Here is a 12,153-nt window from a genome sequence, read left to right on the forward strand (position 1 = left end):
TAAAACATCCTTCTGCCTCCCCCACACCTAGGTATTTCTTGGACATGTCCTCTGCCCAGGCAGGGTCACCCTCCAGGAGATTGCTGGTACTCAATGCCTTGGGGCCCCCTCAACTAGCCTTTGATCCTTCTTACTGGCCCTGTTGGTGTCCAGAGGATCCTTATGCACAGCTCCTTTGGTACATGTGCTCTACTCGGTAGTCACATAATCCCTCTCCTCCTAGACAATGGCACCCAACTCGATAGGAGTACATGGAAGAGGAAGATGATGAGCTGGTACCAATAGGCATACCCCCTTCCTTACTTGAGGAGCTTCACCATCCCCACAAGATTACCATAGGCACTATCAAGTGCTTGCAGAGGGTGGTTGCAGAACTTCACGTTCCATTAGAAGTCCAAGATACAGTACAAGCTTTTGAATATCCTGCAGTCCACAGAACCCAACAGGGTAGCTCTCCTGGTGAATGAATCTGTTAAGGAACCAGCTAGGTATACACTGGCAATATGTACTCCTACCCCTAAAAGGGCTGAAAAACATTATTTTGTGTCTGTAAAAGGGGTGGTATTCTTGTTCTCGCACCCTGTCCCCAATTTCTAGTAGAACAAGCAGCCATGGAAAGATCCAAGCAGCAACACCTTAAGATCACCCTTCTCTATGTGGGTGCAACAGAATCAGTTATCAGGGTCAGCAGGTATTTCTGCAGTTTTAGATTACCTTCTCACTGTAAAGACATCTGGTTTCTCTGTTAGCTCATTGGATATCAACCTAGCTGAATTAGTCCATTTCATCCTCAGGTAATGGCTATTCTATTTTTTACTCATGTGGTAACCACCAGTTTTCTAAAGGGTGTGACTGGGAACTTACTAGTTCAGTCTCCTACTTTCATCACTTACTGGACCATCTTTCGAACTGTTGGTTGGCCCTGTGCTTGATGTCCCATCATTCTATGAAAGTTGCCTTCCAGGTTGCCATTATGTCAGCCAAGGAGGGAGAGGTGAGCTTGGGGCCAACCTGCCCCAGTCACTACATTTCATAAAGAGACATTACCCCTTGGCCTCCGCCCAAAATTGATCCTGAAGGTAATTTCTGAGTTACACATAAACAAATCAATTCACTTATCAATATTCTTACTAAAGCCTCGTGCTTTTACAGAGGAGAGGAGACTTCAATCTTTCAATGTCAGAACAAGCACTAGTGTTCAACCTGCAAAGAACAAAACCTGTTCAGAAATCACCTAGACTATTTGTTGCTGTAGCAAACCAACCACTGACTATTCAGACTCTTACTGCTCAAACTCTTAAGTGGATTTCTGGCTATATTCTCCTTCGCTATCAGTTGACGGATATCCCTACCTGGGAGCATTTCACTAGAGCACAGGGAGGATCAGTACCATCTCTCTGAGATGTGCCTATGCCGGACATTTTTAAGGAGGCTACCAGGAGTAACAGCTGTATTTTCACAAGACATTATGCTTTGGTCCAAGCCTCTTCTGCTGGTGCAAACTTGGGGTTTCCATTGTTACAGGCATCTATACTGCCTGTATCCTTGCACCCCTTTCTGAGTACTGCTTGCCATTCACCGGTGTGTGGAATACGCATAGGAACCAGGACTTGAGGAAATAAAGAGCATTTACTTGTAACTAGAGGTTCTTTGAGATGTGTGGTCCCTATCTGTATTCCACTACCTGTTCTCCTTCCCCTCTGCTCTGGATCATACCTAAATTTGTGGTAGAGAAGGAACGTTAGAGGTGGCCGGTTCATGCTTTCCCTTATGCCCTCAGTGTAGAGCACGAGGAGAACCAGGGCACAGGTGTGGACCAAAGGATGCTACTTGGATGACTTTACCAGTCTCAAGTGCGTGGTGTTCATGCATACCCATGTGTGGAATACAGATAGGGGCCACACATCTCAAAGAACCTCCAGTTACAGGTAAGTAACCTTTATTAATGATCTAGCCCAATAAATTGAGATCTAGACTACTCTCACCTTCTATTCCTACTTCCTTGAAGTCTGACATTTTCTGAGTAAGTGAAAGGAACCACAGACTCTTCCCTCCCACCCCCACCCTCAATGTAACCCTCGGTCCAAACTTCAGGTTTCACAGGGGAGCACACATGGTGCTCCTATGTGTTTCTAGAGCAGTGGTTTTCAACCTGTAACTTTTTTCCAAAGAGATCTGCATCTCCATTGGAAATTTTTTAGGAGTCAGCAAATGAGAAAAGGTTGAAAGCCACTGTTCTAGACAGCATTTCAACTGGTGCAGAAAGTTCCATGTTCAAGTTTATTTATCTGTACAGATAGTATATTACACTTACTGGTAAATGCAGTCATCCCTTTGATTAGATGCTCAAAATCATTGTTCCTTTAGTATGGTGGTTGCCCTTTGATGAAACCAAGTGGGATTAGCGTCAGTGATGCATTGAAGTTTGCCTTTCTACCGTGAGGTACCAGTGCATTGTCTCATTCTAAGTAGCTGTGCTTAGTTGAATGCAAGTTCATTAAAACGTGTTCAGTGGAATCCATAGAAATTAGATAGGAAAAACTATTTATAGTAGGTCACTTTGTTCCTCTCCCTGCCAATGCAAATTATTCATTAAAGTGTCTTCATTTTTCGTTGTCCTAATCAATTATTGGGCGTCTGCTTCCTTGGCTCCATGCCCTAGTAGAGTTTGCTTTTCCTGATGTTCCAACTGACTTTTTTTCTCTTTTTCAACTTAATGTCATTGCTTTCCTGGTGTTTATTAAACAGGATATCTGAAAACCACTTGTCTGCTCATAAACTATTGAAAAATTATCCTCACAATTCTAACTAAAGTAATGGGAAAATTCAGGTCAGCAAAATATATTTACAAAGTTGGAATTTGACTAGTGAACTGATTAATCTTTGTAAAAAGAAATAACACTGTAGTGATGATAGCTAGTATGTTAGAATATGTAACAATACAATTACAAGTATGTGCCCCCCTCCCCACTTTCCCCCATAGGCAAGTAACAACCACACTGGATGCTGCTTGAGATCATGCCTTGTCAGTCAATACACCTTCACTTTTTTGATCATCTTGGTGAGCAGAGCAATAGATATCATTGGGATGTGAGGTTGCTACTCAGAACCGCATGGGACAAAAATATTAGTTACATTAATCACCTCCTGAAAATTAGGCTTGCTATGGATAATTATAGACTTCGATTTGTGTAAGATGTTTGACTTGGTACTGCACAACATTTTGTTTAAAAACTAGAATATCAGATTAATTTTGGATACAGTAAATGGATTAAAAACTTGCTGATAGGTCTCAATGTAATTTATAAATGGGGAATCATCAAAGGGATGTTTTTAGTGAGGTCCAACAGGCATTGGTTCTTGGCCCTAGGCTATTAAACACTTACTGATAACCTAGATGCAAACATCAAATCATCAGTGACAGTTTGCAGATGATCCAAGAATTTGGGGGAGTGGTAAATAATGAACAGGACAGGTCACTGATTCAGTTGATTGCTTGTGCCCAGCTTACCAAGCAAACAGTGTGTTTTAACATGGCTAAATGTATGTGTTCTACAACAAAGAATGTAGGCCATACTTACAGGATAGGGGACTCTCTCCTGGAAAGCAGTGACTCTGAAAAAGATGAGCAGGTCCTGGTAGATAATCAGCTGAATGTGACACTGTGACCAAAAGAGCTAATATGATCCTGGGATACATAAATGGTACTCTCAAACAGGATACTCCTGGGGGAATTCTGTGCCAAAAAATTAAATTCTGCACACATTTCAAAATTATGCATATGTTGTTTGTCAAACTAACACACTATAATCACTCCAGTTTCAATTATTTTGGTAATTTATTTCAAAATATGTTAACAAGTATGTCAACACACAGAGCATAAAAAAAGATTCCCCCAGGAGTAGAGAGTTAAAGAAATCCCCATGACAACCCAGTTCCAGTTGGGGGGTTCTGGAGGGGGCTGCATAGGGCCCCTGGACCCAGACACCTGCACTCCCCCAACTCCCCAGAGCCCAGCTATGGAGCCTCCCTCCTCCCCCTAGAGCCCAGTTTAATGTGAAATATTGTTATTGATAAAGGTCTTTCTTTGACTTTGATTTTTCTAATATTAATACAATTTTAGTAACTATGCTAAATTTAGAACTTCTGTAAAATCAGGGGTGGGGTTTTTTGGGTTTTGGGTTTTTTTTTTGGACTTGTAGTATCTGATTGTTAGGGCCCTACCAAATTCACACTTCATTTTGATCAGCTTCACAGTCATATGAATTTAAAAATTGTAAATGTTATTATTTCAGCTATTTAAATCTGAAATTTCAGTGTTGTAAGTGTAGGGGGCCTGACCCAAAAAGGAGTGGGGGGCAGGGGTCTCAAGGTTATTGGGGGGGGGGGAGGTGTTGCAGTGCTGCTGCTGGCGGTGGCACTGCCTTCAGAGCTGGAGAGCAGCAGCTGCTGACCAGGTGCTGCCTGCAGAGCTGGACCCTCAGTAATCAGCCACCACTCTCTGGCCACCCTGCTCTGAAGGCAGCAGCGCAGGGTACTACTGACAGAATTCAGTTCATGTGGCCCGCATATTTCTGTGCCCCCCATGAAGAAAAATATAAAAGAAATCGGCAGGGGAGACACACATCTCTTCCCTGTCCGCCCAGGCAGCATATCTCTTCCAGCGTGCCTGAAGCAGCTGCGGAGATGCAGATCACTGCAGGGGGAGGGGGTCTGGGTGTGCGTGCCTGTGGGGAGACATTGATCACCTTCGGGGAGGGGCTGGCCAACAAGCGAGAGAGACTCTGCCTCTCGCTTGATAATGCGGCTCGAGGGGCATGAAGGAGGGTAGGATTTTTTCTTATGCAGGAGGAAGGGTCTCTCCTCAGGTAGAAATGTAGCTGCCTAGTAAAATGTCACTTCTTGAGAATGAAAAAAAACACTTAATATTACTATCATGTTAACTTAAAAACAATTTTCAGTAAAGAAACTAGCGTGTGTTGGAAAAAAAAACCCCACCAACACTTCTTGTTAATGTTGCTGTTGATGGTTAATTTATCTCCATTCTCTGTGGCAGAAATGTAGCAGCCTTTCTGCATAGTAACATTAATTATCCTAGGGTTAGTTAACTGTTCCCATTCTCAGTCAATTCACCCAGGAGCATAAAATCTGTAAAAGTTTTAAGGCCCCTACATTGCCATGGTGATGTAAAGCCTTATAAATGTCAGCAAGGGAATCCGCTAGGAAGATCTATGCACTTTCTCACTTTTTTCCTGTGCCAAAGTGGCACAATGGGGTTAGATTTTTACTTATCCATTTTTTAATAAAAGACTTTTGAGGGCAAAATAAAATATTTACCAAGTAGTCAATAAGATGTCAGGACAATCGGAAACAAGCACTTCCCAAACTACCCAGCTAGGTACAGGAGAATGATTAGCAAAACTGTATGACTTTCATGTGTGAAAGTCTGAGCAATTTAAAATGACAGTCTACTTTTTTTGTCTCCCCTCTTTGGTGTTCTGTTATGTGATTTAAATGAAAATCTGGGATTGTAACTGGAATGCAGAGTATTAGTTAGCAAGTATTTGGAACTTTCATGTGTTTTAGGAAATGCTGAATAGTTATTGTGACTCTTTTCTGTATTGTAGTTTAAATAACTTACCAAAACAGTTGAAACTGGTGTGATTATATTGCATTATTTTGACAAATAAAATGTGCAGAATTTTAAATGTTTTGGCGCAGAATCCCCCCAGGAGTAGTGGGAGTAAGAGTGGCATGGTATGGTATTGCCACCCTAAGAACCTTGCAACTCCAACTCCTTTTGGGTCAGCACTCCCAATTTTGAGAAATGCTGGTCTCCACTGTAAAATCTGTATAGTACAGGGTAAAAGCACAAAAAGACCAGATTTTACGGTTCTTGATGTGTTTTTTCATGGCCATGAATGTAATATGGCCCTGTTGATTGTGAACCCATTTAATATGAGCACTGATGTGTACAGATGTATACAAAAAGCATAATGTATATGCACCTCTTTGTGTACGTGTGAGAAATGCCTTAAAAAAAGAAATGAAACGGAGGACTTTATTTTACTATATAACTACTAATTTATCTGGTAAATCAGTGACCCAATAAAACTGTAGTTCTAGTTTGGCTTTAACTAAATCTGTTCACTTCTGATTGAATTCTGTAGGTTCTGTATCCCTGTTCCTTAACAAATTTGCTGTCACTGGGCTTCTACAGCTCTCCATCTCCTATCTTTTAATCATGTGTCATATCCAAGCTGTTAATTTATTTTCATGCTTGTAATCTTGTCTTTCATATGATTTGTTTTCCCCTTCTTTCCTGCTATGTAGATTCCTAAAGGAAAGTCCAACTGTTCATTTCCTAAAAACTCTACTTTGTAAGTCCTCATCATGGCTCAGTGAAGTTTTTCAACTTCAGTTTTCCTCTTGTCACTAATAATGCTTTGCATACTATTATCCTGCAGCTGATAAATTGCTTGTATCTGACTCCAGTCCAGGGCTAAGCACTTTTCTACCCATTTATGACCTGTCTCCGCTACCCGGCATCAAGTGTAACTGATCTGAATAGACCTAGACATTTTTGTAACTGGACTGGATAGATATTAAGAATACTTGGGCATGAAAAGTATTTTCACTTTGGTCTGTTTTATAGTATTTGCTTAAGTGTGCCTGTTAGAGCATGCTCAGATCTTCTGTACATATTAACCATCTTCCTGAGTTAGGTCTTCTATTGTTTTGCTCTTTAAATTGAGTTGATCTGTCATATAATTGTGTGGTGGTTTTTCTACAGGTAGGTTTTTTGTTCACCATAAATTATATCTTCCAAAATCTCCCTTACATTGTACCTAGTGCTAATCCTGGAGATGCCCTTTGCAGGCATTTTGATTGGAAGCTAAAAGTAATTTGACTGATTTGATTGGCTTTTACAGCCAATTGTTTGAATGGATAATCCTGTTTATGTTTTGTCCCTGGAGGCAGAACTATTTCATTGTGGTTAAGAGTAGTATAGAGAAAAACGTACCTGAATTACTTCAATTGACTTGACCCATGCACGTTGCAGCATTAGCTTACGTATGTTAAGAAATTTTCACTTTATGTAGTTCCATTAGATTTCAGGAAAAGGCATAGACAGATGGCAAGCATGCTTCTAGTTGGGGGAGTGGGAAGGGACAACTAGTTTAGACCTCATTGAGGCAACAGTTCAAATGAAAAAGCTGGTTTTTCACTGCATGTTGCAGCCTAGATAAAAAGCTCCAAACTAATTGGCATCAAAGAAGTAGTATGAGAGAGAATCTGCCTAAAATGTCACCTTTAACTTCAAGGCCAGGATTCTTGACTTGTTTTTCTGCATTAGAGTTGCAAAGTTGGAAACTGTATTCATACCAGTTTTGATTGGTAACACTAATATACTGTGCAACTTCAGTGGACCTCTTTTGCGAAATTGACTGTAGCATAGATTCATAGATTCTAGGACTGGAAGGGACCTTGAGAGGTCATCGAGTCCAGTCCCCTGCCCTCATGGCAGGACCAAATACTGTCTAGACCATCCCTGATAGACATTTATCTAACCTACTCTTAAATATCTCCAGAGATGGAGATACCACAACCTCCCTAGGCAATTTATTCCAGTGTTTAACTACCCTGACAGTTAGGAACTTTTTCCTAATGTCCAACCTAAATCTCCCTTGCTGCAGTTTAAGCCCATTGCTTCTTGTTTGATCATTGGAGGCTAAGGTGAACAAGTTTTCTCCCTCCTCCTGATGACAGCCTTTTAGATACCTGAAAATTGCTATCATGTCCCCTCTCAGTCTTCTCTTTTCCAAACTAAATAAACCCAATTCTTTCAGCCTTCCTTCATAGGTCAGGTTCTCAAGACCTTTAATCATTCTTGTTGCTCTTCTCTGGACCCTCTCCAATTTCTCCACATCTTTCTTGAAATGCAGTGCCCAGAACTGGACACAATACTCCAGTTGAGGCCTAACCAGCGCAGAGTAGAGTGGGAGAATGACTTCTCATGTCTTGTTTACAGCACACCTGTTAATGCATCCCAGAATCACGTTTGCTTTTTTTGCAACAGTATCACACTGTTGACTCATATTTAGCTTGTGGTCCACTACGACCCCTAGATCTTTCTGCCATACTCCTTCCTAGACAGTCTCTTCCCATTCTGTATGTGTGAAACTGATTGTTCCTTCCTAAGTGGAGCACTTTGCATTTGTCTTTATTGAACTTTATCCGGTTTACCTTAGACCATTTCTCCAGTTTAATTTGTCCAGGTCATTTTGAATTTTGACCCTGTCCTCCAAAGCAGTTGCAATCCCTCCCAGTTTGGTATCATCTGCAAACTTAATAAGCGTACTTTCTATGCCAACATCTAAGTCGTTGATGAAGATATTGAACAGAGCTGGTCCCAAAACAGACCCCTGCGGAACCCTACTTGCTATACCTTTCCAGCAGGATTGGGAGCCATTAATAACTACTCTCTGAGTACGGTTATCCAACCAGTTATGCAGCCACTTTATAGTAGCCCCATCTAAATTGTATTTGCCTGGTTTATCGATAAGGATATCATGCAAGACCGTATCAAATGCCTTACTAAAGTCCAGGTATACCACATCCACCGGTTCTCCCTTATCCACAAGACTCGTTATCCTATCAAAGAAAGCTATCAGATTGGTTTGACATGATTTGTTCTTTACAAATCCATGCTGGCTATTCCCTATCACCTTACCACCTTCCAAGTGTTTGCAGATGATTTCCTTAATTACTTGCTCCGTTATCTTCCCTGGCACAGAAGTTAAACTAACTGGTCTGTAGTTTCCTGGGTTGTTTTTATTTCCCTTTTTATAGATGGGCACTATATTTGCCCTTTTCCAGTCTTCTGGAATCTCTCCCGTCTCCCATGACTTTCCAAAGATAATAGCTAGAGGCTCAGATACCTCCTCTATTAACTCCTTGAGTATTCTAGGATGAATTTCATCAGGCCCTAGTGATTTTCTAAGTTATTTTTAACTAGCTCTTTTTTTATTTTATCTTCTAAACCTACCCCCTTCCCATAAGCATTCACTATGTTAGACATTTCTTCAGACTTCTCAGTGAAGACCGAAACAGAGAAGTCATTAAGCATCTCTGCCATTTCCAAGTTTCCTGTTACTGTTTCTCCCTCCTCACTGAGCAGTGGGCCTACCCTGTCCTTGGTCTTCCTCTTGCTTCTAATGTATTGATAAAAAGTCTTCTTGTTTCCCTTTATTCCCATAGCTAGTTTGAACTCATTTTGTGCCTTTGCCTTTCTAATCTTGCCCCTGCATTCCTGTGTTGTTTGCCTGTTTGCCTATATTCATCCTTTGTAATCTGACCTAGTTTCCATTTTTAATGACTCCTTTTTATTTTGTAGGTCATGCAAGATCTCATGGTTAAGCGAAGGTGGTCTTTTGCCACATTTTCTATCTTTCCTACCCATCGGAATAGCTTGCTTTTGGGCCCTTAATAGCGTCTCTTTGAAAAACTGCCAACTCTCCTCAGTTGTTTTTCCCCTCAGTCTTGATTCCCATGGGACCTTACCTATCAGCTCTCTGAGCTTACCAAAATCCGCCTTCCTGAAATCCATTGTCTCTATTTTGCTGTACTTGGCACTGAGATTGAGGTGGCCTTCTCGTCACTAGAAAGGGCTTGCCTGGTATAGCTATCCTCATAAACTCTCCCAGTGGAGATGCTGCCATTACAGGCAACAGTTCTTTTGGCAGAATAGCTTATACTAGTTCCCTGAACAAACTAAGCTATATCTGCAAAAGGACACTTTGCCAGAGAAATGCATCTACACGTGGGCTTTTGCCAACGTAGCTATGTTGATTGGGGATGGTGGATTTTTTTCCACACACCTAAATGAGAGCCATGCCAACTTAACTTCCAAATGTAGATCAGGCCTAAGCAAAATGAGTGGCAGATGTTTCATTTTTTAAATACCATTTCTTCATTTAAGTCAACATTCTTCATTTTTTAACAGTAAAAGTGAGGTTATTAAGGAAGTACGATTTGATCTGTTGTATGGTTGTAGTCCGTCGCTAGGTTTGTGTTGATTTTCAGTTATTCCATAATTTTGACTTGGCTGTGCCTTTTCAGAGAGCATCTAGTTTGATATGTGCATCTTTTCATTGTCAGTTTATTGGTTTTTGGATGACTCTGTCCTAGCTGGGAACATGTACTAATAGTCTGTGGCATAATTCAGTGTTTAAAAAACGTGGCAAGCTTGGAGTGCAGAACTTTTTCCTTAGAAGGACTTGCATTAAAACTGGTTTTATAAATGTTCTATATATGTTTGAACTGCATGAAGACAGTCAATGTCAAGATGTTAGCAACTTTGTAGGTTTCCTGTATAGAAATGATGAAGCAGCTGACTACGTTTTTACACCTTTTGTAGGTGAAGAACAGAATAAAGAAGCGCTGCAGGATGTGGAAGATGAAAACCAGTGAGACACCATGGCCAACAGGAGAACCATCTCTGACCACACCCACCCTCCCCAACAAATCCCTCAGTGTCACTCTGAGAACCACCAAATCTGACTTTTACATTGGGTCTCAGAATTTAGGTTCCTGCCCTCTTGGGTTTCTTTTTTTTTTAATTTTATTTTTTTTGAGGGGTTTTTTTTTTTTTTTTTTTTTTTTTGTTGTTTTTGGGTTTTTTTGTTTTTACACAGTTTAAAAGTTCTTAAAGGCAAGAGTGAATTTCTGTGGATTTTACTGGTGCCAGCTTTTAGGTTCTTTAAGACACTAACAGGACTGCATAAAGATTTTTTCAGCATTACTGTATTGTCTTCTGCCAGATGTGACAATTATTATTATAAGTGAATATTACATCTGAAAGCCATTAGACTTTTAGGGGAGAGATTTGTTATCGCACTGTAGGGCGCATGTGATGGCATTTTTCCTTTTTTATAATTGTTTAAACTGAATTTTATACCAGTGTTTAAACTTAATTGGGTGTTTAGCTTGAAGTTTCAGGTTGCATTGGAAAGTTTATTGTAGTGATTTTACTGTTAAAAAAAAGTTTCCAAACTGCTGAAATGTTGCTGAAAAATTTGGTGCTGGTAACAGTTCAACAATCCGTGGCTGCTCATTCTTGCCTACGTTTTACTTTTCCTCAAAGCAGGTTAGCATTGAAGGTGGCATTGAAAAGCCTGCATGTGTGTTCAATATTTTTTTTCCCTTCCCCATCCCTATTCCCCCCTTCGCTCGCTCAACCTCTTTTGTTCAGTATGTGTAACTTGAAGCTAATTTGTACTACTGGATATCTGACTGGAGCCACAGATACAGAATCTGTATTGTTCTTACTGAAACACAGCATGGAATTAACATTAAACTTAAATAAAACAAACCTAAATTAAAAAATGCCAAATATTACTGAGAGTTCCTCTTTTATACTTGGATTAGAATTTAGCTAGAGTAGACATTCATACATTACAAGTAGCAGGAAAATTTTAATATATCAAAGGAGCGGGAAGGGTAATAGGAATAAAAATATATATTTGCAGGATAGCTTACATTTAAACAGTAGTAACAGAAGTATCTGGTAAGGAAATTCAGACAGGAGCAAAGTTCTCACTGAGTTTTTAAGGAGCTTGTTTCTATACTATGTGACAGATTTTCACAAATTACTAGATTTTGGGTGCCCAACTTGACCCTTTTGAAATCAGGTCCCCTTTAAGGTGTCTGTGGTTGAATACCCAAAATTGCTGATCACTTTTGAAACTTAGTCCCCATTTCTGAAGAACTGGAGCCATTAGTGTATCTAACACAGGCTGTATGTTAAAGTGCTCATTGTTTCTGCCAGATCTGTTACAATGGGGTTCTTCAGCCTACATGCAGCTTGGAGGCAGAACCAGACCTGTCAGTCACTGGCTGTGGGGTATTGCCCTGCCTCCAGAAGTTCTCTCCATTTTTTTTTTGCTGTCGCAGCAGCAGGCAGGCTCAACCATACCTCTGCTGCCAGTGTTCTGAGAAAAATTCCAAACTGTATTTCAGATTTTTAAACTAAAATGTGGTTCAGTAATGTTAACCAGCTGTGTCCCAGGGCTGTTTGCTTTTTCTGGGTGAGATTGTCCCCTCAGCTGCACTTCACCTTCTGAGGATGAAGTAAGGTGAGAAAAGCCAGAG

General features: G+C 40.5%; 1 protein-coding gene across 1 annotated transcript in view; it reads left to right on the plus strand.

Annotated features, from left to right (window-relative positions):
• The window catches only part of YWHAE (tyrosine 3-monooxygenase/tryptophan 5-monooxygenase activation protein epsilon), a 72,962-nt gene extending 61,562 nt beyond the window's left edge, over positions 1–11,400 (plus strand). The window contains exon 6 of the mRNA XM_030536361.1: positions 10,421–11,400. Coding sequence (XP_030392221.1) covers positions 10,421–10,473 — 53 coding nt within the window. The 3' untranslated portion in view covers positions 10,474–11,400. The remainder of the gene's footprint in view (positions 1–10,420) is intronic.
• The last annotated feature ends 753 nt before the right edge of the window (positions 11,401–12,153 follow it).

The sequence above is a fragment of the Gopherus evgoodei genome, chromosome 17, assembly GCF_007399415.2.
Source record: "Gopherus evgoodei ecotype Sinaloan lineage chromosome 17, rGopEvg1_v1.p, whole genome shotgun sequence".
Lineage (NCBI taxonomy): Eukaryota > Metazoa > Chordata > Testudines > Testudinidae > Gopherus > Gopherus evgoodei.